The sequence below is a fragment of the Grampus griseus genome, assembly GCF_964374135.1.
Source record: "Grampus griseus genome assembly, chromosome: 5".
Classification (NCBI taxonomy): Eukaryota; Metazoa; Chordata; class Mammalia; order Artiodactyla; family Delphinidae; genus Grampus; species Grampus griseus.
The window spans coordinates 132,322,165-132,347,757 of NC_138998.1; the positions used below are offsets into that span (position 1 = coordinate 132,322,165).

Below are 25,593 nucleotides of genomic sequence, written 5' to 3' on the forward strand. Positions count from 1 at the left end.
TATTTAACTTGTTGTGCAAAATCACGCTTGGGGGATCTGGGAGGGTGGAGACTTACTAGGGGGGTGGGAGTTTTAAATGATACCATAGACTAGTCATCACCTCTTGCCCTTCGTTTCCAAAGCCCAGACATTTGTCCAAGGACTGGATTAGATATCTGATGCCCTTACAATGTAGGAATTCTTCCCCTGCTCCTTTCCTTGCAGTTCTGGGATATGTGGGTCAGAGAGACCTGTACTCTTCACATACAGGTTCACTTTATTGGTCATATCATCGTCGTCCAATAAACACCTCTGATAATACAAATAAACGAATTCTGTTTATAAAGTTAAAAGTGAACAGAACCCAAATCAGAAACTTTGATAGTATTTTTTTTCCCCTGGGCTATTCACAGGTGACATTTTCACTGTGGTTTTCTTTTTACCTGTGGCATTTGAAAAGAGAGCAAGTTATATACAATGAAGCTGGACATAACTAGCCAGTGCAACTTACAGTCACTGTTGATGATCTATATTTACATGGGGGTCAACAATTGAAGCAAGTTATACCGTCACCAGTGAGGGAGAGGATAGATAGCTTGTTGGGACAGTTTTTAGAGAAGCCAGTTGAGTAGCTCAGTTGCTAATTCCCAAATCAAGCTACCTGCACATTTCAAGAGGGAAAGGTTAACTGACATTTGTTAACTGACTTAAATCTTGTAGAGGCTGAATATAAACCATGGTGAGAGGGCTGAACAGACTGACTTAGAAATTCTGATACATACGCTTTTAGTAATTGCTTGAAGATTAAGCAATTAACAGAAAAAAAACATAAGGGAATTATTTATGTGAGAAAAATTTTCCAACAGAGTGAAGCCCTATAAATATTGCAAAATTCCAAGGGATTTTCCTGGGAAGATAAGTGACCATAACTATTTTGACTTCAGTTGAACATCGGGAGAGTGCTTAGTGAATCCTGGTGATTATGGTTCTTATTGATTGAGAGCTTATGTGTAAATATATATATTTCAGTATTTAGCCATTTTCAGCTTTAACACTAAAACCGTGGTGCCTTACATTGTCTGTCATCAACAGTGGTTGTCAGATTTGAATGAAAAGTTGGGGGGAATTATTCCAGAGAAATCCTACGGGGGAGTAGGTGGGTATTCAGATTTTATAATAAGTAAAGGAGCCTTTTATTAAAGCAGGAGGGGAAAAAAAGTTTTGTTCATGAAGCAGATTTCTCCTGTGGGGAGGATATATACAGCTATTTGATATCAGAACTCTAAGCTAGTTTCTTAGATGATTAGACTAAAAAAAATATATGTTAACTATAATTTCAAATAAAACAATCCCAAAATTTTAGGAAGGGACAGAATTTTGCTCTTGCTTTCAGGTCTTCGTGCTTTTACCTAGCAGTGATATGAAACACCTAGAGGAAATGTTCATAATATAAAATGTTTAGTTCCATTTATTTAGCTGTATCTTATAAATATATTTGTAAGATTAATGTTCTATATTCCAATGTTTGTAGAATACTATTGGTGACATTTTATGGGAGCATTGACTCTTGATTCCCTGTCAGGGGTTGAAATAAAGAATTTATAGAGAAAAGGAAAGTTCTTCTAAAATGGTCAACATTTTAACTGAATAGTACTTTTAATTTTTTTTACCTGTTAGTCTTTTTCATTTTAATAAATGTAAACGGAATTTGCGGTTCTTTAGTTTTGAGCATGAAACATTTAGGCAAAGATCACAGATTTGATCTCAGCTTTGCTATGATCCTTAATCCCCCCAATTGTTTTGCACATGAGTGCTCTTTGACATAAGTATGAGTGGATAAACGTGGATGGATCAGCATAAATCCATATCTTACGGAATATCAACTCATCAGACTGTGTGCCCTACTGCCATAGCATCGTCTTCCTACCCAGAAGCCAACCAGCATCATCCTCAGTAAGGAGTGGCTGCAGAACCTTGATCATATTTGTGTCAATTTGATTTATAAATGAAATCAAAAGTGTTGGAAAACATTTTAAAAATTGTCCTCGGGGGCATTAATTCTTGGTAATAAAGTTAGCAAAGACTTATTGGGTAGAAGATATAAATGTAGTCTCTGACGTAAAATTTCCTTGGGTTAACTATTTATCATAAATGTCCAGAGGTAGCTTGTCATTAAGTCTAGTGATTGTTTACATGTTAGGACAGTTTTTGTCTCTGGCAACTGTGCTTGATTTGTTACTATTGAAGAATATTTCCCTGTCCAGTGGAGCTAAAATTCCCTTATATTTAGAAGCTCTAAATTTTTGAAGTTTAGGAAAGCTGAGTTCTTGTGGTAAGACGAAAATTTTAATTGAAAATAAAACTAGGTCCTGGCAGTGCTAGCATGTGTTAAGTACAGCTTTGTTGTTCATTCTTCTCTCCTTAGATTCTCTTAGGTGATTAACGTGGAATTTCTTTACCATTTAATGGTTTATCTGTTTCTTATTACGATTCATTTGGATTAAATGTACAAGTTAACTAAGAGTTGCACTAAGGAATTTTATGTGAAATAATGAAAAGGTTCATAAATCAGTTTTTAAAACCAAGCCACGTAACAACTTTACGTTGTTACGTACTTTACGTAACAACTTTACGTAGTGTGTATTTAGTGTGGCTTTTGTTTCTGTAGTTTTCATTTTCTACGTGAAACTCTTTGTATTTTATTAATTTTAGCTAAATATTTTAAAATCATGTTTTGTATGCAGGTTAGGTGCTTTTTCTTTAATTCTATTTTCTTACAATTAAAAATTTCCTTTTTTACCATCTTTTAATTTGAGATACCTGCAGTTACCTCTGTAGAAAATAATTTGCCTATTACAGGGATTATTTTTTCCTTACCTGACTGACCACCTTCTAATGTCTTCAGTTCTTTTGTATACTTTCATTGACTTTATAGGAAATACTTAAGATAATTGTTCTATTTATATAAACAGTTGGGTTAACAAAGGGGGGAGGTAAATTGACTTAGAAGGGTTTTTTAAATGAAGATATAGAAGGTACACAGTTACAACTTAGGCCATGAAATGCATGTTACATGGTGTCAATTGTATGTGTTTCATTAGTCCTGACAACTTTTTAGGTTATAGAAGTAGTAATCTGCTGTGTTACTGATGTAGAGGGCTGAAATAACTTGGACAGGTTTTTATTAATGTGAGAAGTGGAATTATAATTGAGGATAGTCTTTTATGTGGATTTCACCTTTTAGAACAAGTCCTAGGGAGAAGGAAATTAAACATTTCCCCCCATTATAATACTTAGAGTATTACTACACATTACATAGAAAGTCTGTCTTGTATTAGTGGAAATAAATAAGGCTTGATGATAGTTTGATAACAGTATTCTGTACAGTTTAAGATAATTTTCCCCCCAGTTTTTAGCATTCTAAAACTTTTAGCATCATTTTGGTACCTTTTACACATTACTGTTTTTGAGCAACATTAAAAGATGATTAAGACTCTAAAGCCCTGCTACACTGTATAGTTTACTATATACTATATATGCACAAATGCTATACAGTCCAATACAGTAGTCATTAAGTGAACCACTGAAAAATCAGTTCTTTAATTGCACTAGACACATTTCAAGTGCTCATTAGCTTTCACTGTAGAAAATTCTGTTGGACAGTGCTGTTCTAAAGGGTAGCTGTGATATTTTATGAGTGTTTTAATACTGATGCATAACATTTGGTGTAGTCTTTGAATATTACTGCTTTGGGGCTTTTTATTGCATATCCTGAGTTACCTTGAAAACCTGGAAATATGCTTTTTGATACAAACTCTTGAGAATCCTTAAGAGATTAAGATAATCCTGATTGATTATACTTTGAGTATATTTTTCCACATTAAAAAGTATGAATATGAAATTAATAGTCAAATTACTATTTGTTAATAAAGTTTTGACATGAACTTACAGCTCATTTGGTAAGCCTGTTGAAGAATAAATGAAGTTGTATTAGGAAAAAACTAGTTGTAATTTTATCTAAAGTAAATTTACATTAAATCCCAATGTTGATATATTAAATAAATACTATTTAAATAAATAAATAAAAATTCCTTTCAAAGTGAGATGTGAATTTAACGTATAATATTACTGAGATTTGAATGAAGTTTCATCCTGAGGATGATGATGGGGTATTTAGGTTACCTACTTACTTAATAAAGGTTAAAAGAGAAAAAAGTATGAAGATATAAAAATGTCTTCAGAAGGAAGAATTCACAGATAGGTATGTTAATTTGCTTTCCAGTTGGGAAGAAGTAATTTTATTCTAGAAAAGTTGGGAGTTTTCGGAGCCATCTTAACTACATTTTTATGGCTAATTTACAGATGGAAATTGGGGGATCGGAGCTTGGGGTGGTAATGGGTAGGTGCATTTTCCTCAGTATCTCCTCTGTGTTTTGACTTTTTAGAATAAAAACCTATTATTTTATACCTAAATACTCTAACACTTAGATTTGTAGATGGGTATGAAACCTGGAGTAATTCTGGCAAGGTTAAAGAACAGTACTTGAGATATATTTAGTGGGCTTTCAAAAATTACTTCGATGATCTTAACATCTAAGGCCAAAGGAATGTACATTTTGAACTAAGATATCTGGGTTCCCACTTAAAGTCCCAGCAGGTGATCACAATTGTAATAGAAGTGAAAAGTGAACTTACTAAGTTTTCTAGTGTTTCAATCTGGCTTTGCTTATATAGCCCCAGAAATATTCTAATTAGTGTGGATAATTTACTAGGTTGACTAAGAAATTAGGACCTTTCATAAATGAGATATGTAAGCAGTCTAATAAACAGTTACAGAATGAATTCAGATTAATTCTGCTTTCATTTTAAGAAGGCAGATATATAGAAATCTGTACTTTCTGGTACCTTGTGGAGGAAAAATTGAGTTTTGCTAAAGGAATCTTACTAGGTGATTCAGCAAGATAACTAAGAATGATGGAGTGATTAAGGGGTTCTGAAGATAGGAAAAAGGAAGATTACTAATCTTTATGCATGAGGTATAATTATTCTCTCAAAGTCATACACCCTTCTCAACTATATAGGTCTTATTTTTAAAAGAAGTATTTCATACTCAACTACACAGTCAAATTACAGGTAACCTTAGTTTAGCTTTTTAAAAAAACCTGTGTTATTTTACTGACTTCCTTGTATTTGTCACATCCATGCAGTACTTACTAGTCATTCTTTGTAAGTGAATTTAGGAATACTTCATGTCAGATAAGCGTTTTCCAAAAATGAATTTTCTTGGGTGAAATACTAGAAAATATTAATGGGTTAAGTAGTGTTAGAAGAAAAACAAGTATTAAGAATTGGTGAGTTGACAAACATCAATCAACCTAACCTCTTAATGTTAGAACCAAAAACATCAAATTTTTCTTTCTCTGGTTGAGCCCTCCACAAATTTGGCAAATACGGTATTTGCTCTAAAGATTATCCTTAAAAATTTCTTGGACATTATGATACTTCTTAAAAAGTTAAGTCCCATCTGCTTAGCTTAAGCTTTTTACAAGTAGAATATGAGCTTTGAAAAGGAGGACCTAAGACATTTCAAACGTATTTTAAGTGCTTCAATTAATTATGTACCCCACAGAAATATTTTAACTTCCACCATAAATGTACATAAACTGAAAACAAAAGATCCACTTACTTATATAGTAAATATATTCTTTGAAGAAACCGAGTTCCTAAGACCAAACTATATGAACAACTGCAAGTAGGTGAAAACATGTGCAGACAGACGAGTGAAGGAACGATCACTGATGTGATAGTGGTTTTCTGCTTATTTAAGAACCTTGCTTATTGCTTTTGAGGGTTATGCTGAGAAGTAGGGTAAAATGAAAAATGCTAATGAGTTACAAAATTAATTGTTCAAAAATTCGCATTTATTATAAATGACTGTTTTGTTAGTGAAGGCCAGAGATTAAGTTCTTCATGGAACTTTCTATGATTGTAATTTGATGTAGTAGAAAGAAGTCGGATTTTAGGTTGAGTTCAACTGCTGCCTGATACTTTGTAATTTACCTTAAACAATCCTTGTCTGTTTTTCAAGGTTAGTTTCTTCTCCCTACTTTACAAAATTTTAATCTATAAAACTTATTTTGTTTTTGACATGAAGCAACTAAAGATATGAGCATTTTTCAGAATTTAGGGGGTCTGTTGTTATTTGAGATAATTATCTGTATTTTCTTTCTTAGCCTGTGGACATCTCTACAGCAATGAGTGAGCGGGCACTTGCTCAGAAAAGACTCAGCGAGAATGCATTTGACCTTGAAGCTATGAGCATGTTAAATCGTGCTCAGGAACGGGTATGTAGCAGTTTTAATGTCTACATGATCATTTATCTAGCAAGCTCACTTAAAGTGATTTGGGGCTTGATCATTCAGTATATGTTGTGTACTGTGGGGCAGGAGCTGTTTCTTGAGAGAATAAAAATAGAAAAAATTATCTGCCCTCATAGAATTTATAATCTAATGTATAAAAATAGCTAAGTGCCCATAATAGCCCTGTGAGGTGTATTGAGTTTCCACTTTCCATCTGAGAAGACAGGTAAAGAGTGGCTAAATGAGGCCCAAGGTCACAAAACTAGTTAAGTAGGGAACTGGGATCCAAACCCAGACAGTCTGAATCCACTTTCCATCTGAGAAGACAGGTAAAGAGTGGCTAAATGAGGCCCAAGGTCACAAAACTAGTTAAGTAGGGAACTGGGATCCAAACCCAGACAGTCTGAATCCAGAGTCTGTGCTTTTTTAACAGTGGACAGCGGCTCCATAGGCTGCTTTTCTATGGTAAATATATGGAAGCAGTAAGTACATGTTCAGAGAGAAAATAAATTGACTGACAATACCGGGTGTTCAGTAAATAGACTTTGAATGAATGACAGCTAATTCTTTAGTTATCACAGTGTTTGAACAATTTCCTATGTTTATTATTCTCTAACTATGTATCTTGAATTTATTCTCGATTTGTAACACTTCAAAGAAAGTAATTAAAAATTGAGGTTGTCAAATTAGCATGCGTTTATGAGATATGTAAGCAGGAGGGCAAGGATCCTTTGCCATATGAGTGATTTTCTATATTTTTCATGTATCCGTGTGATACTTTGAAGAATGAGTGTCAGCTGTGCTTTTTAGTTGTTAGCGATATCTCAAATTTTATCAGTGGGATCCACTGAGCAGTTACTGAATTGCTGCTTTGGAATGTTTAGGAAAACAATTTTAAAGATGTACAAATTCAGTATATTGTTTTTGAAAAGTTGAATATTTAACTTTGTTATTAAGCCTTTTCGGGAACTAAGTAAACCATTTCATTTAGGGAATTAAATTAATACCAGTAGCACTTTAACTAGAGAAGTAATTTTACTTAATTGAGGCCTCTTCTTTTCTTCAGATTGATGCCTGGGCTCAGCTGAACTCTATTCCTGGCCAGTTCACAGGAAGTACGGGAGTACAGGTTCTGACACAAGAACAGTTGGCCAATACTGGTGCCCAGGCCTGGATTAAAAAGGTACACAACATATGCACATACAAAAGTGTCAACGTACAAAGTTAAAATTTTTAAGAAAATGTTTTATTAAAAGTGCAGAAAGAGGCCAGTGAATCTAACCAATTTCATGGTAAATTTGCTATGTGTATATATATCCTCCAGGATGGACACTGAAGATGGATCGATTGATGAGACAATGGCTAATGTATAAATATGGCTCAAGAGCCACTTAATTTATATCCTGCTGCTCCTGGGTTTTGTGGGGGTGGTTTTTTAAACTGTGTTTTGAATGCTAACAGTGTATATCAGGTGCTGTTCAGAATATTTCACAGTTCCTGTTGGACAACCAATCTAATGATTTCAAAGCAGTGGTTCTCAGATTTTTTCTCATCATGGGATACTTTATTACAGGTTTATTTTTGGTGCACTGCCCCCAAGAGCCTTCTGCCACCTGATTTTCCGTTCCTCTATTCCTGTGCCCTTCTTCCCCTCTTCCTTAGTGCCTGCGCCCTCCTGTAAGCTCCCTTGGCCCCTAGTCCTCATTCCTGTTGTGATCTCCAGCCCCAGGTCCCCATGGTTGTCAGCTGTTGGTTACAGCACGTGGTTGGGAGGCCCCAGTGTTAGTGCTGCATGTGGTGATCTTGCCAGGGGTCTGGAAAGCTGGGGGAGGATGGCTGAAGTGTTGGGTGGGCAGTGCTGAAGGGTGGGGAATCGGGTGGGACGGGGATGGCGAATACTATCTGTGGACCACCATTTAGGCCCTGGTGGCCTCTGGTGATCCACAGGTTCAATTTGAGAACCGCTGATCTCGTGAAAAAACAGGATATGTAAGACCTAAATTCAAGGGAGAGGACGGACGCCTCGTGCTGTGAAGATGTAGGTGCTCCTGGTTTCAGATTCCTCCTGCAGTGAGACGTGTGCACTCCACCTACGGCTGCCTCGTTGTTGGGGGAGTCTTAGGTGGTTACAGAGGGCTTTCTGAAGAAAATGTATTCTGGTGAAGGGAGTGGCTTGGTTGGATGGGTGATGGGGAAATTTGTTTCAGGAGTACTGGCAGCATAGCAGTGCTGAAACTGGGAGGCTGTGTGGTCTAATGGATTGGGAAGGTTTCTTTATCCTGCTGTACTCCTGACTCCTTTTGTGATTGTGGCAAGTAATTACTTGGAATTTCAGTCTGCAAGTGCCTTCTTCCTGCCTCGCAGGGTGGTGATCAGTAATGGGATGGGTACCTATAGAAAACTGCTGAGAGTGCCAGTGAGTGAGCTGAATTTCTGAAAAGTCATATTTTTTGTTGCTTTGGACCTTTTAATCTCATAACTTTTTTTTTCAGTTTTGATAGCATTATCTCTGGTGATCTTATTAACAAATTAATGTAAAGCATATCCTTACTTTGCCTGCCCCCCTTTTTGGGGGAGGGGGGAATAGTTGCACCAATATGTATATAGTGAGTACACAATCAAGTTGGTTAAAAAAATTACAACTTACTTAGTTTACTAGGGGTTGATGTTGGAAAAAAGATGAAAATCTAGCAAAATATTTTGAAGCTTGAATTAGTTTTGGACTAATTATATTACAGTATTTAAGATACCAAAGTGATTCATGTAGTGCTTGAAAAATGGCTTTCATCTCATTGGGAATAATTATAAATGTACATCTATTTCTTTAACAATTTTAGTTCTTTAATACTATTTAATGTTGAAGTTGAGTACTCCATATTTCAGAAAGTTAGACTTGAAGTTTATGTGGGTGTTTAGCACATAATAATTAAATAGTCATGTACATTACTAGGTAGAAACTTCAGAATGTGATTCCATTGCAAAGTTGGTCTTCATTTGTACAGTGAAGTTCGGATCCATATATAATGCTACAGACTTCTAAACGTCATCGCTTTAACATAACTCTTACAAAATGATTAAATTGGTTCCCTGTAAACTTTCCCTTAATTTTTTTTGATTTCCAGTCTTGTAGACAGTTGGCAGATTTTAAATAATTTACATCATTTAAAATGTAGATATAAGTCATTTTTGATAAGTTATCACAAGAGAAAGATGTGTTCATTCATCAGACCAAATTTTTAAATAATTATAGAAGAAAGCAGTGTTTTCAGTTCCATTTGTATGTTACTGAACAATATATGCTGCTAATGTCAGTTAAGGCCAGGAACATTTTATTTATAAAAATGAGCAAAAACATGGAAAAAGTCATTAGGCAGCTAGAAATTTAACATTCATCTTCACTGTCAAGTATCACAAACTGTCTACTTGTTTCATTTAGAAAACTTTTTCAGAATGTTCATTTGGTGTTTTCTTGCCTTGCTGTAGGCCAGCACCCTCTTTTAATATTAAAGAGTACATGGAATGCCAACATTCTCCATATTCTTTTTTACTTTGCTGCAGTGTATTCTTAGATGAAAAAGTATGAGACTTTATTATTAGTAAAAAAAAATTTAAATGGTTGTTGATTTGAAAGAAGCTTTATTTTCTGGAATGAAATGATTTGGCCATGACGTGATGAATATTGTTTACTTTTGTAGTCTCATTAATTAGCTTTTTGTTGAACTGTATACACACTGGTGTAAAGATTTGAAGATATTAGAGAATGGAAACAAAATCGGAAACCTGCGTTATTGGGGATTTGTATTATACTCTGCACAGTTGCCCTTTTTTTTAGGAGTGTTTCCTGGAAAAGAGGGGCGGATGAACCTGGAAGTAAGTAAAAGTAATTTTAGGTGTGTAGCAACAAGGCAGTTGGTATCCAAGCATCAGCTAACTTTTCTCTGTCCACCAACACTGCATGGCCTGCACCAAGTAAGGAACTGAACCAGGGGTATGTTTTTACCTCCACAGCTGCCTCCTTCCATCAGAGTACCATGTTGAACTTAATGTCTAGTCACACTTCATTGGCATGTTTTCTCCCCAGCAGATAATTAAAAAGCTGGGAAAAAATAACAGTACACAGTTTTACTATGGTGTAAAAACCAAGATTTAAAAATTCAGTATTAACTTATCAGTAGAGGAGATTAATGTATACTATTTCTAGAGCTACCAAAAGTTTTGACTGCCTCTGTTGATAAGTTAATGACTTTTGCTTACATTTGCTAGAGAATGTAAATCTAGACTGTTTAATAACAAGGGGAAATAAAACATGATTTGGATATGTATGTTATAAATTTTAAAAAAATGGACATAAAGATCAACAGTAGAATTCAGTGGTTTGTTACATGTACATGGATGCCCTTTAAAAAGAGGCATCACATAGTTCTTAACGTGTGAAAATAACTGTTGACCATGCTAATGTATATAGTTGTGCATCTTACGACATTAAGTGGTTTGCTGCTTTGATGGAAATTATGGTTCAGTGGGTTGGATACAAGAGAGATGACTGTTCACAGAATAACCTGTGAACTTTCACCCCTCTGTATGGAAACTTGTTTCAGGGCCAAATCCTTGTAGCTGTCTTCTTGCCCCGGTCAGTGCCAGCCCTACTATTCACAACACTGCTGCTACCGAGGCCTAGGTATGTAAACGTTTAAGGAGTTTTTTAAAAGTCTTTTTAACATCAAGTTAGGTTTTAAAAGAATTCAAAATTCAGTTTGGTATAATTACAGGGTATTTTATGTGTTATCTTTTTGCTTCATAGGGATTTTCTAAGTAAAAAATTTATACTTGATTTATGGTAGAATGGGGGGAAAAAACTTTGGATGATAACAGTATGCTTCTTCAGTGTCCAGACTATTTCTAAATGATTTCTAGGCTTTATTCATTAACTAGGTACACCTGGGACAATTAATATTATTGACTGTTTTAACATTGCCTTCTTTTTATTTTGCAAGCTAAGAAGAGATACCAGTGAACCTAAATAGTGGACGAAAACAGGAGTGTTCTAATTTTTTTTTGGAGGGGGGCACAAGGGCCACCGTAAAACCTGCTATTTGACTTATTTGACTTTGAAAATACTGTTATGTTTATGTGAAAATAATTAGAACATACACACTACAGTATGTATATAAGTATAGAAGCATTTAATTTCTGTAACTATAACAGATCTAGAAGTAAAATAAGCTTTCTTTCTTTAAAAAGTTGCACTGAGTTTGTAGTCAAATTCTAACTATAAAATGGGGATATTTTACCTTTCTTTCTTTGGATAGGATCAGTTCTTAAGAGCAGCCCCAGTAACTGGAGGAATGGGAGCCGTTTTGATGAGAAAAATGGGCTGGAAAGAAGGAGAAGGATTAGGAAAAAACAAAGAAGGAAATAAGGAACCTATTCTAGTTGATTTTAAGACAGATCGAAAAGGTAAGTTTTTTTAGAATGTTTATTATACCTCCTCTAACATTTAGGATTTCATTACTATCATAAATTCTTCTGATGCCAGTGATCCTGAACTGGAGGCACTTCTTACAGTATATATAGCTTTTTGTTAGGAAAAAAATGTTTAACCCATTTTCAGAAGCTTTATATATAGATGGAGACACTAATTTGAGCGTAAAAGGCGACAACCTTTGTTATGTGCAATATATGATTAAGTTTTTAATTAGATTTCATATTTAGATAGAATTTCCATTTTGTTTTCTCTTGACAGGGAACATGTGCTTGTTTTTGTTTCTAGGATTTATTTTTTCTTTCAAAGATCTTTATCCCACATATTCTCATTTTCCTATTAGAGAGTTCTGTTTAGTCTTCACTTTCTAAACCCCTTTTGCACATCCCTTTTTTCAAGCTCAGTAATTGAGTTCTGTTGGGTTGGGACTGGAGAGTAGACCCACTGCTGACAGCAGTATTACCTCTTCACATTGCATTTCTTCCCTTGGAATAATGTCTATTGTAGAATCACATGGGGCTGCCAGCTAAATGTGATTTCAATAGCTTGTTTAAAGCTGATTTTTAAAAACTGGAAAATTTAAAACTAATTTATTTTCCTTATCTTTGTAATCAGAAAGTTAAGTTGAAGTTAATTCAGTTAAATTACTGTCCTAATGAATTTGGAAACCAACTAGCTCTGACCAAATTATGTATTTTAAAAAATGTTTTGTATCAGAATTTCTACATTGTCATCTACCAAGAATAGTATGTTGCCATTTTATTCCAAATTGGAGAGAATTTATTGTAATAGTGATACTTGGAAATAACACAATCATCCACTAATGCAGCATTAATGCAAACTTTAAATTAGAAAACGACATTGTACTTATTGTCACATTGACATTATACTGCTTATACAAGTTGCATAGATTCTGTGTGTCATAAAAGGTGGTTTATGAGAAGACAACATCTGTGGGTGCATTGCATAATTCCAGGGAATAGTTCCTTTGGAATTGTGCAGTGTGGCCTGGGTTTGGGAAAGCATAGTGGCAGAATTGGCAAAGAACTGGTTGAAAAATTCCCCCTAGGATTTAAATGGAAAGCATTGATTTTAGTTAGGAACGTAGCTAAATAAACCCCTTTTGGAAAGTGAGGCTGAGGCTGTTGGTCTTTTGAGTACATCTCATGTTTGAAGTCAGAAAGGGCTTGTTAGCTGGGAAAAGAAATGGACCCATTTATCCATGAGAGCCTTTCTCACTTTTTTTTGGCCTAAAATCCTCGACTTCTGGGGAACATACTTAAACTGAGCATCATTTTTCAAGGGATGAGAAACCTTTAGAAATCATTTGCAAAGAGCCACTACTTTTTAAACTTAGGAAGAAACAGATCTGGAGTTGTTGATAATTATAGCAATTTATGTATTCACATTAACTTTTCTGAAAATTTTAATTTTGTACAATTTCCAGTACTAAGATAAATGAAGACAATGTATAGATTTACGTATTGAAACAACAAAATAGAAGTCAAGATCAAGGGTAGTGGGTGGGTGTTGACTTCTATTTGAGGGCCTGGATTGAGGTTCAGTTTCCTATAGAGGGAGTAGTTGTTTTGCTATATTGTAATTTTAATGCTTTGAAATTTATTCAGTGATCATTGTTTTTTTTTAAGGTCTTGTTGCAGTAGGAGAAAGAGCACAAAAGAGGTCTGGAAACTTCTCTGCCGCAATGAAAGATCTGTCAGGTGAGAGTACAGTTTTGAATTTCTTCTTGTTCCACCTTCCCCTTGAATTCAAGTTTGTTGCCTCAGATGTGGAGATAATTATAACTGGTTATTTTTTTCTCTGCAGGCAAACATCCTGTGTCTGCCTTGATGGAAATCTGTAATAAGAGAAGGTGGCAACCACCTGAATTTCTCTTGGTCCATGATAGTGGCCCTGATCATCGCAAACATTTTCTCTTTAGGGTAAATATGAATTTCTGCATTAATTGTATACATTTGTTAATTTGATAACTTGATGTTAGAGGGTGAGGGATAAGCATTATATGATCACAGGATTAATGTATTGTTTGTGGGTTGGGAGTGTGTATATGTGTATATGCTTTAATGTGACCTGTTAATATCCTATTATTTTTTAAATGTTGGCGGGAAAGATGTGGGCAAAATCTGGTGAACAATTTGTTGACCTTTTCTAGTGGAATGTGGGGAACTAATTGTTTTTATCAGGCTTCCCTCCCGCCGTGCCCCCCCCCCGCCCCCCGCGCTTCAATTTGGAGACCTGCTCTTAATTTGCAGTCAAGTCCCTTTTCCCAAATGATTTGCTTCTTTTAGGGTTGAGATTTATTTGACTTACATGGTATGGGTTTTATATTTTTGTAAATTATCTTTCTAGCATTTAGTGAAAAAATTACAAAGCTAATAGATATTAAAGTTTGATGCTGTTCTTATTGTATGTTTTTCTTGAATAGGTATTGAGAAATGGAAGCCCTTACCAGCCCAATTGTATGTTTTTCTTGAATAGGTATTGATAAATGGAAGCGCTTACCAGCCCAGCTTTGCCAGCCCTAATAAGAAGCATGCTAAAGCCACAGCAGCTACTGTGGTTCTTCAAGCAATGGGCCTTGTACCAAAGGACCTCATGGCTAATGCCACTTGCTTCAGGAGTGCCTCACGTAGATAGATTGAGGTTTTATATTAATCATTTCAGATAATTTTACTCTGCATCAAAATGTATTTCCTCTTTAATGTTGTAAATATTTGGCAATTTAAGACATTGTGTAAAAAGCAATCTGTACAAACATCTCCAGGCTTTGATTTTTGTACCATGGAAATTGTATTTAACCATACAAGGTTTTGGTATGTTTATATTGTTTACCTTAGTGATGTATTTGTTTAAGTGGCTAACATCCAAACGATTGTTTGAAGGCATCCGTAATCTTCAGTGTGGAATGTTAAATAACGCTTTTATACTGTATTTTGTACTATGATGTCAACTCCCCTTACTTATGGCTAGGCTGCTGTAACACTTGCCTGTAGTCAGTGAAGGGCTGTGCACCTTGTACTAGTTCACAATGGGTTCTGCTGGACAGATACTGGGCCAGTGTTATTGAGGTAATCAAGCAAGATCTGTTCCACAGGGCTAACGCCACTGTATCCCCTTTAAATTTTGTAGAGGTTATAAAAAAAAGAAAGTGGTATGTTGTGTGATGGTCAGCACTAAGTCCTGCGTTTCTGTCAAAAGCCACTTGGGCCATGAATGAGAAGGGAGTTAAAATGAAGTCTGACTAGAATTTTACTGCAGAGGCCAAGTACATTTAGTATGGCATTGAGTTGTGATATAGTTTTACTTTGATGTGCATTTTGAATTTCAGCTACACCTAGATAGACGTAAAATGATAATTAAAATGCTGTAACCAACTTATCTAATAAAATCGGCACCCAGCCACTATTTTGTTGACTATGAGAAAGTTTAAGTTTATGTTAATTTTTAGGGTCTGATAGAATATTTCATGTGTATTACAGTGGTATTCATATGCTCTGTCTCTAAACTTTATTTTCAAAAGCTTAAGGCCCAAATATAAACTTCTCTGGAATAAATGTGGTGGTTTATTTTCTGGATTACAAAGTGAACACATACTTCTTCACTACTGTTACTTCTTCACCCAATGCTTTTGATTTCTAAGCACTTTTATTTAAGAAAATTTGAATTATATATGTATATATACACACACATACACAAATACCTACAAGAACATATTAAATACTACTTTGTCATGACAGCTGAGCATACTTTACAACTCTTAATCCTATTCTATATGGAATACAAAATACCCTCATCTGAGTTAACATGCATTAAAACAAGTAATATGTATGGAGAATAGAGGAATTGTAAACAGGTAGGAAAACAACTAAGGTGGAAGCGTCAACAATCAGCTCAGTAGATACTGTCTACATTTGTTTTCTACCTTTATAACTAGAACTTGCTAATAATCCTAAGGAACTTGTTAAAGATAGTTTTGCCCTGATGCTGTTAGTCACAATGGCATGAGATAATTGATACTAAGCCTCAACTTCCATTTGCAAGGAAACGCTCAGTTTTCTACCCAATTTATAATTAGGTTAATGGATCTAGAATTTTCATTCAAGGTTTTTGAAGTTTTTTTTTTTTTTTTTGCGGTACGCGGGCCCCTCACTGTTGTGGCCTCTCCCGTTGCGGAGCACAGGCTCCGGACGGGCAGGCTCAGCGGCCACGGCCCATGGGTCCAGCCGCTCCGTGGCATGTGGGATCCTCCCGGACCGGGCACAAACCCGTGTCCCCTGCATCGGCAGGCGGACGCTCAACCACTGCGCCACCAAGGAAGCCTGGTTTTTGAAGTTTTTAAAAAGTTTATCTTCATATCTGAATATTTAATCAAAAAAGTAAAAACAAATGTTGATTTTGAAACCTTAATCCTATTTACTGCTTAGTGCATGTAATAAAAGTATTGTAAAAGGTTAATGTTTGTAAACATTTGAGTATTTTTAAAGCTATATTCCTTTAAACTTCCAAAGTGAACTTTAAAGCCAAAGATACAAGTATCTTGAATTTCCTTGCTAGAAGGCTTTTTTCCTCAAAGATTCCTTTTAGGCTTACTTTGGTGTTCAGGATCTCCAATTATAAATGTAGTCACTCATTGCCACATGCCGTAAAGATGATTTCCCCAGTATCGGTGTTTGACTAAGGTGGTCCAGAGTTTTAGGGTGCAATCCACAGTTGGCAAGCTCCTCATGAACAGCCTCCTGTGGAAATATGTATGCAAGTCAGTAAAAAGCACTGTCAGAGTCCTTGAACACTGATGAGTTTTTAAAATTACCATGGGCTCTTTGACAAATAGATGCCTTATTCAGTAAGGGCAAATTCATTGTTATCATTATCAATAGAAGCTCATCCTAAGAATTTCTGCATAATGACAGCATCCAAAAATAATAATTTTGGTTATTTTTATAAGTCTGGCAAACGGATAAAAATAGTTTTAAAGGTCTCATTACCTCTAAGTAAAAAGCTATATGTCCAAAATTAAAGGCAGATATGTTGTAAAGCAGCTACTTCAGTTTTATTAAAGTGTGGATACATATCTAGAAACTGCTGGATCACATGAAACAAGCAGCTCATCCCTCCCCGAATCTAAGAAAAAGTTCTATAGAAAAAAAGGCCTATGCAGCTAAATAAACACCCATAATTATTTATTTACCCCCACCCCCACAGTAAGCAAGCAGGCACTGTTAGGTTCTGGATCTGAGAGAACAATGAAAACTTGCCTTTTGTTTGGGAAGTTCTTTAGTCAGTGTTGAATACAACAGCCTGAATTCATAAAATTTACCTCACACACAAAAATACTTTATAGTCATTATCCCTTCCCTCTTAGTAATTGTAATTGATAATATTAAGCAGTACAGTTTAATAACTTGAAACACCAGTTTGGCTCATCATAAGTGACTGACTTCATCCATTTAGTTTGAGAAAACTGCAACTAAATGTGTTTACCAGCTGTCTACTTACCTTATCCAGTACTTTATCCTTTGGTGGGCAGATATTAAATACAGCAGTTGGCTCATGTGTATACAGTCCTGCAGAAAATGACCCACTCTGTGAAGATCTGAGTAGCATAGTCATTGAATGTAGAGAATGAGGCATGATAGGACCTGTAATCTCCAAACTAAATTGATCTCTGTATCCAGAAGGAGCTTGTGTCTTCACGTTTACACTTCGCGCCTTCAAAAATAATTTAAAGAAAATTATGGTCATCTCTCAAGCTTTTGTCCCTAACTAAAAATGTGATCAATAACTTCTCATTTGGGTATTCCTCTCTTTAACAGTTAAGGAACAAAAGTAGTTCACAAGACATCAAAAGAATGTTACATGAGTAAAAAATGTTCAGTAATTCTGTTTCCAGCATCCTCTCCTCCAAGTTATGAGGCTGTCAATTTAAGTATTAGTTCTAGAGAATGTAACTTTAATATGGTATCCTTTCTGATTAATGCACTTTCAATGCATAATATTAGGAAAATAAAAATTAGATTCTGTTGCTATTACCTTCAGCATATGTAACACACATGAAAATTACATGTGTAATTCTTCAACAATATGGATATATAGTTATTCTTTTCACTTATCCATGATCCAGTTTTTGAGACCGCCTATAATTTAACATAACATTCTTGGCTCTATTCTTTCACTGGTTATGAAAGACAAACTTTAAGAAAGCAACTTTTCCTTATGGCAATAATTCAAATATAACTTTTCATATAATTCCTTTGATAATAACTTTATATCAAGGAATTTTTTTACTGGGAGGAAAGAAAAAATACGCACCATGTAAAAATGTCAGGAGTTACTAAAATACAGAATTTATCGTATCAAAAAAGGAAAAGTATGTCTTTAAAAGCTAGGTTATGAGGATCAGTGTAGAATTTCTTTTTTTTTTTTTTTATTACCTTAAGCATTTGCATTGTGGCGCCTCGGAAAGCTATAGGTGATAAGAGGGTTGGTGGAAGTCCTGCCTGGGGACCTGAGGTAGCGATTAAACTCTTACAGTTGATCAAAAAATTTAGCAATGTAAAGGTATTCGTTCCCTTCACCAACACAACAGACTCGGGTCTGTGATCCATTTGTACTTCATGTATCTCTTTACGCCTGGACATGACAATCAAGGAAACTGCAAATGCAAATCCCATACCAAAAGGAACAGCAGTTATCTTAATCCTGAATCACCTGGAACCCTCTTCCCCCACTCCAAACTGGAAATGCTCTTGCTAATCCTCTTCACTGCAATTATAAGGCATCTGAATGATCAAAATGATTTTTTTGACCATCTGAATTAGCTAGAAATTGATACCTAACAAAAACTGATTTCTCCTCTAGTCAAAAATATGTTCCAGTTCCCTCACAAACTTAACCAAAATAGAATATTTTCACTTAAAAAAGTTTAATAATTGTTCATGGCTTTTTGGTACTTAGGGGTTTTTTAATGTCATGATGGAGTATCAGTTTTAATATCTTAAAGATAGTTTAAGTTTATACTTAAATAAAACTGTCAGTCAGTATTACATTGCTCAAGGGAGTTCCCCGGCGGTCCAGTGGTTAGGAATCTGCGCTTCCACTTCAGGGGGCAACTGGTCGGGGAACTAAGATCCCGCATGCTGTGTGGCACGGCCAAAAAAAAAAAAAAAAATTACATTGCTAACTTAATTCAATGAAAATAAATTCTAGTTAACAGCAACTGAAAGGATACAGCTTGATAGAAAGTACATCTGGTTTTTTAATTTTATCTTGCACACCCATCTCTTCCAGCCAGGAAAAACTTTCTTCTTCATCCTCATCGCTGACTGCTTGCTCCCTAGGAAATTGCTATAGTTAGTCAGGGTTCCCATTTCCTAAAGCTATTTCCTCTACACTGAATCCATAAGTCACCAGATGATGTAAAAGGTTATTTTAATCACATACTCCCCATGTCCCAAGCTTGTTCCAGACGCTTTCCTCTTCTCATGGCCACTTTCTTTTATTAAAGGCAAAGAAAATTCAATACCTACATGAGAAAAGAAAAATGTAACTATGTTTTCTTTAATATAATCTGAAGGAATTAAACAGGTGTGCCCGACTTGTAGAGAGTATATTTGAAAATGAGTTTTTACTCCTGATGTATTAAAGCAGTACTTTTCATGCTTTCTTGACGGCAGCTCACAACACACATATCTCCTTGAAACAAATGGTTCAGGACAATACATAGTCTCACTACATGTGGTACTCTTTCATCAAGTATATACTACTCTATTTCATTTTTTTATAAGGTGCTGAATGAGTCCACTGAATAGATTTCATGACCCACTAATGAGTTGAGCCTCTTTAAAGATCATGTTATCAAAAGGGGGTAGATAATTTGTATTATAAAAGAATTTCTATAGGAGTATATTCAGATTGGGACATTCCAGCTTGATATATGTTTAGAGATCAGAGAAGGGAACACAACTTAAAGCTATGTATAATGGACAGCTTAATTAAACGCTGGAAAAAAAATTAAAAAATGAATAAAATAATTCTTAAAACAATTAGATAAAACTGGTAGAAGATAATTCAACTGCTAAAAGACAGTTCAAATTTTAGCTTTTAAGGAGTGTTTACTATATAGTGTGGTATTCTCACTTTAAACCTCTAGTTTTACCTTCGTTTTTCATAGCTTCTCTTATACCTCTAGTTGTAGGAGACATGAGAGCCGTGATTACATCATCTCCTGCTAATCCCGCTGCACGGAAAAGGATAGTAAACTGATAGGTACAAACGTAGAAATAGGGGCAAAGTTTTGTCTTCAGCAGATTATACAGAGAAGTAAAGCTCACACACCTATGAAGAAAAACATTTTTCTTTAGGCATTGTTAAAACTAACTCAACATCTAAAATAGTTTTTGTATAATTTAATTTGATACTCACCTGATTTAAAACACAAATATTACAGATAATGGTCTGAATTTTTGCCATGACATAGAACTTGGCTTTTTAAAGGACTGAAATTGGTCACAGGACTCACTGATGACTTCTAAATACTTTAACGAACAGTGTTTACCATTTAAACACTAGCCATTTTGTCTTTAAACAAAACTTAATTGATAACTGGTTGCTGACTTTTGTTTTTTAAATAAATTTATTTTATTTTATTTATTTTTGGCTGTGTTGGGTCTTTGTTGCTGCGCACGGGCTTTTCTCTGGTTGCAGCAAGCGGGGGGCTACTCTTTGTTGCGGTGCGTGGGCTTCTCATTGCAGTGGCTTCTCTTGTTGCGGAGCACGGGGGCTCTAGGTGTGCGGGCTTCGGTAGCTGCGGCACGCAGGCTTCAGTAGTTGCGGCCTGCCGGCTTAGTTGCTCCGCGGCATGTGGGATCGTCCCGGACCAGGGCTCGAACCCGTGTCCCCTGCATTGGCAGGCGGATTCTTAACCACTTCGCTACCAGGGAAGCCCTGGTTGCTGACTTTTTTAAAGCTTTTTTTTTTTTTGCGGTATGCGGGCCTCTCACTGTTGTGGCCTCTCCCATTGCAGAGCACAGGCTCCGGACGCGCAGGCTCAGCGGCCATGGCTCACGGGCCCAGCCGCTCCGCGGCATGTGGGATCTTCCCAGACCGGGGCATGAACCCGTGTCCCCTGCATCGGCAGGCGGACTCTCAACCACTGCACCCCCAGGGAAGCCCTGGTTGCTGACTTTTAATAAGTATCTTCCACTGATGGGAAGGGAAGCAGCTACTGGCAAAAAGTATAACAACGTTAAAGAATTAGGTCTCTATATATTTATCAAACACTTATATATATATTCCACAACTACGTAAAGAGTGAACAAGAGCTGGGAATTCCCTCCCCATCTGGTGGTTAGTACTCTGCGCTTCCACTGCAGGGAGCATGGGTTCGATCCCTTTGGTCAGGGAACTAAGATCCCACAAGCCGTGCAGTGTGGCCAAAAAAAAATTAAAATTAAAAAAAAGAGTGAATAAGAGCTAAAAAAAATAAACAATTAACATTTTTTTTCTTTTTGGCTGCACCACGCAGCATGTGGGATCTTAGTTCCCTGACCAGGATTGAACCTGGGCCACAGCAGTGAAAGCGCCAAGTCCCAACCACTGGACCGCCAGGGAATTACCCAAAAGTAAACAATTTAAATGTTAGTTATTACAGTTTAAATAAAATAATTCAGAAGGACACAGAAATCCATCTACTACTGCTCATCTCCACATCATAAATAAAATAAGGAGACAATACTGCGAAAAGGGGTTGCACAAATTTTTACTAATCTTACCAGTCACTCATTAAAATGTGTTGCAGGGTTTCATCATTTGACCAAGAGTTTGTCTTTCCAGCCATTTTTCTGTCAGCTCCAATACGAGGGAACAATGGTAGCCAAGACAAGGCAGGGTGGAGCCAATAGATAAGGCTCTGCTGGAAGGCACAACGGAGCTCAGTGGAGAGTTTGGGATCCTAAAATACAAAGATGATATTGGACAGTTCTTGCCCCAGTAGAAGTACAGAATTTAATTAAAAAGACACTGAATATACCAAACACTTATTCTCAGGATCTTTACTGCTTCCTGTAAGAAAGTGTTAATAACTGTTACAGGGGCTAAAATGTAGTTTATTATTGTTTGGGAAAACCTTCCTTCCCAGCCATTACAGTCTGTTAAACCACATACCAGAAGGGATGCTTAGACGCAGATGGGAATATTCGCCTGTCTCTACCATCCTTGAGAACAGTGACTATCACTCTTTATCACCAGGGCGGGTGGTGGTGGTGGGGAGTGGCGGCTGTGGCGGTGGTAGGTGGGTGGCTGGATGTGTGTGTGTGCGCGTGCGTGTGTGTAACACTATATTCAACCCCCTCCCCTCATAGCACTGTTTCAAAAGTAGCCAATAAAAACCGATAATCCCAATCACAAATCATATGGATCTATTTATCAAAAAAGATGTACCAAGGCCTCTTTCAGGTAATCTCTTTTAACCTAGTTTGAGTTGATGAGCTGCTTGAAAGTAATGCAATTACATTTCTCTAAAACCTTTCTAGCACTCATTAACTCTTGTAAATTTACAACAGACCATCACCCAGGTGGTAAGAATTAGTGCATTTAAAAAATACAGTATACATTATGTGAGAAAACCAGTAAAATAACCAATCTGTCTTTGCAATCCTACTCCTCAATTGCTTTTCATTTTCTTATGTTTTCTTTCTCAAAAGGCCTTAGAAAAGGATAGTGTAGTTCAAACAATTCCTGCCTGCAGCAGTGACTAATTCTCAGAACAGGTCTATAAATTTAACAAGCAGTTACTAAATCTGATTTAAAAAACAGTATGAAAGCAGCATTTGGGAAACAAAAAATTTCCCAAGTCTCTGTGTCTTTAAATGTCAAAAGAAAAACTTAATGGAAGGAAATATCTCTGATATTTTGCAGAGAAGTACATTTTACACTTAATTTGTTACTTTTAAGCATAGCTATTTTCTTACAGAATTACCTGTATACTTTGAGGCAAAGTAACTTCTGTTGCCCTACAATGCTGGATGACACCTTGAGCCTCTTCCTGTGCTTTCAAATGATCTGCCCAGGTAAAGGGTTGAGAAGAGGCGAAAAGGAGTCGAGTTTTAATACTCCAGTCCACAGGTAACTCAGTACTTTCTGAGGACGGAATATCAGATTCGGAGAATGATACATGAGGAGTCTTTCAGAAAACAAAGAACACAAAAATTAGTAGAGTACCATGGAAAAAACCCCTTCAATCTATAGAATTCATCAACTAACATACTCATGACCACTGAAATTTCAAAATGTTATGAACGGTACAATAAATAACACTGAACATATACTACACACTGTGAAAGAGTCTGGAAAGAGCCACACTAAACCATTAACAGTGATGTTATCTCTGGAAAGTGGGAATTTCTTGTTGAGGCTGGTGGAAGGGCAGGTTTCACTTTTTAGTTTATTATAGTTCTATATAGTTTAGTTACAAGAGACGTACTATTTTCACGATCATGATTTAAAAACATCTACTATTGATACTGCTATCAAAGCAGAAATCTTCCAAGTATTTTTTAAAAAGCACTTTTTAAGCCTCTAAAACTCTGGAACCAGGTCTAAGTTGCTCTTGCAGGTAACTTAGGTTGGGTTCTTAGAGGCCATATTTAAGAAGCATTTGCCGACCTCAAAAATTCCTCCCCAACTGTTTTGCTGTCAAGTCAGTATTCTCCACGTTACAATAATTCTTCTAGATGACATTATTAAAAAATAACGGGGAAGAGGGAACTATTTCCAAGAGACCCAAAGGCCATTTATTTGCAAGGAAGGGAGACTGGGTCTTGGGAACTCTTCTAGCCTGCTCCCATTAGGACAATCTATGCATTTGTTAAACTATCACGAAAGAAGCAGCTGAAGAATGGAATCAAGAAGCGTTTCTGTGTGTATGGTGGTGGTAGGGAGGTTCAGTGATATACCACAACCTGTGGAACTAATTTGGGGATTTGGTTTGAAGATGCAGTGAAGAATTAAGTTCAAAAAGCAGCTGAGCCTGGAGGCACTGGCTCTGAGTGATGAGCTGGAGTTGTCACTACCTACAGAAGAGCGTGAAAACTGTTGGGGGCAGAAAGAAAACCCACATCTACGCCTGCTTTGGCACTGGTGCCATTATAAACATTACCACAACATAAAAGTCCTTTACCAAGGCTGACGCCTGCCATCTTTTCAACCCTGGTAGAGATGATCACTTGGGGCTCTCTGTGAAACTATTTTCCGAGTAAAACACTTCTGAGAAGTATACACTTATGTTATAAGAATATACACTCTAATGACATTTAAAAAGTATTACCTGGGGTAATTCAGTAACGGCTGTTCTTTCAGGAATCTTCTCTTCCCAGATCAAATCATTTTCTCGATTAGAATCTAAAAACTGAGGTTAAAAAATGGTCCTTTTAAATTATAAATGATGCTGGAGTTCGCTTTAAACATGTAGACCTTCACCTGGCATACAAGTTTCTCAGCAAGTGCAGGAATTCACGTGAGCGCAAATCAGTATAACAGAGGATTTCACTTGTTTTGTGCCTGAACTTTACTATCAAAATGGACCAAGAAAAGGGCAGGTGATTTGCGCAACTAAGAACTCAGTAATCAATAATCTCAGTTCAAAAGATCCAAAAGGTTGTGGGGTAAGACAAATACTAGTAAATTCTGACCCCATCAATACTCAACATTCCCCCAACCCCAGAACAATTTTGAGCGTGTGAGAAGGCAGGCACTGAATCACGCAGGAAAGAGGGTCCTGTAACCTTCCCATCAAACGGTGGCCTTCCAGGAGTAGTGCCAGGATTACTCGAAGCTCTCTTCCCACTGATCTCCAACCCCCCACCAGACGGCTGCAGCCCAAACTCCCCCGCCGCGCGCCGGGCGGGGCGGCGGGGTCCACTCCTCAGGATGGGAAGGCCCCGCAAGTCCCGCGGCAGCTTGTGAAGCGCACTTCACGCCGCCCCGACCTCGCAGGGCAGCCACCCCCAGGGCTCGGGGCCCCCTGAGGCCGCGGGCGGCTTCGGCTTCGCGCCCATTTCGCTCCTGGAACGCAAGAACCCGCCATCTCTACTTCACAGCCGAATCGACCCACGAACTACGAGAGCCCCTCGGCTCCCAGGCACGAAGACACTCACCGGGCCCGGCGCCTCCTGCTGGCCGCGGGACGGCACGCTGGGAGGCTCGGCGGCGGCCCGCGGCCGGTTGTCCAGGCGGGCGAAGGGGTTCCTTCGGGACACGGCCGGGCCGCCGCCGCCTCTGCCCGCTGCCGGGAAAGGGCGGAGGGGCAGCCCGGCCGTCAGGGCGGCGCGGCGGGTCGCCGGCTCGGGCCGCTCCTCGGTCGGAGAGGCGGCCCCAAGGCTCCGGCCCCTTTTCCGTCGGAGCCGCAATGTCTCTGGCGGCCTTTTGAAACTGGGCGAGTAGCCGGGCACCGACAGTGCCATCACGCGCCTCGGAGGCCGAGGACCCGACCCGCAGCAACCCCTGGCGCTTCCCGCGCGCCGCGGCCCCGCCCCGACGTAGCCCCGCCCTCGCGGCGTCTCTCGGCGCGTGTGCCGTACGGCGCTCGCGAGGCCCCGCCCCCGGCTGTGTTCCTCTGAGGCCGAGGGCACGAGAGGGCCCTGGGCCTCGCCGGACGCCGCGTTGGCGGTCCGGTTGGGTCCTCGGCTGTAGTCGGGTCGCCGGGTGCTAGGTGGCTGGGAAGCACGCGGTCCTGCGCACCGGAATAGATGAGCGCTG

At 37.7% G+C, this 25,593-nt stretch overlaps 2 protein-coding genes across 9 annotated transcripts in view; one reads left to right on the forward strand and one right to left on the reverse strand.

Moving 5' to 3' along the window:
- SON (SON DNA and RNA binding protein) overlaps positions 1-15,395 on the forward strand; it is a 31,279-nt gene extending 15,884 nt beyond the window's left edge. Inside the window, exons 7-12 of one of the 3 annotated variants that reach the window (XM_082654877.1) lie at positions 6,213-6,323; positions 7,405-7,521; positions 11,648-11,795; positions 13,470-13,541; positions 13,648-13,763; positions 14,320-15,395. In XM_082654877.1, coding sequence (XP_082511003.1) covers positions 6,213-6,323; positions 7,405-7,521; positions 11,648-11,795; positions 13,470-13,541; positions 13,648-13,763; positions 14,320-14,478 — 723 coding nt within the window. In that variant the 3' untranslated portion in view covers positions 14,479-15,395. Of the gene's footprint in view, positions 1-6,212; positions 6,324-7,404; positions 7,522-10,936; positions 11,017-11,647; positions 11,796-13,469; positions 13,542-13,647; positions 13,764-14,266 lie in introns of those variants that run through there. The other 2 variants (XM_082654878.1, XM_082654879.1) reach the window with 2 other exon arrangements.
- On the reverse strand, positions 5,206-25,298 carry DONSON (DNA replication fork stabilization factor DONSON; the record flags this gene model as incomplete). Of its 6 annotated transcripts, XR_014296776.1 has the most annotated exons (13): positions 5,206-5,274; positions 10,339-10,434; positions 11,630-11,712; positions 16,432-16,577; positions 17,338-17,550; positions 18,273-18,471; positions 19,070-19,174; positions 19,282-19,363; positions 19,997-20,175; positions 21,612-21,790; positions 22,817-23,020; positions 24,164-24,244; positions 24,993-25,298. XR_014296776.1 is itself a non-coding variant. In XM_082654883.1 (11 exons), 10 exons carry the CDS (start codon positions 25,296-25,298, stop codon positions 16,440-16,442), a joined length of 1,686 nt encoding a protein of 561 aa, XP_082511009.1. In that variant the 3' UTR covers positions 7,532-10,434; positions 16,432-16,439. The 6 variants fall into 6 exon arrangements, 3 of the variants coding, with proteins under 3 accessions (XP_082511009.1, XP_082511010.1, XP_082511011.1); XR_014296777.1 differs by lacking the exon at positions 10,339-10,434 and having other exon boundaries at positions 5,246-5,274; XR_014296778.1 differs by lacking the exon at positions 5,206-5,274 and having other exon boundaries at positions 7,532-10,434.
- Between the last annotated feature and the right edge of the window lie 295 nt (positions 25,299-25,593).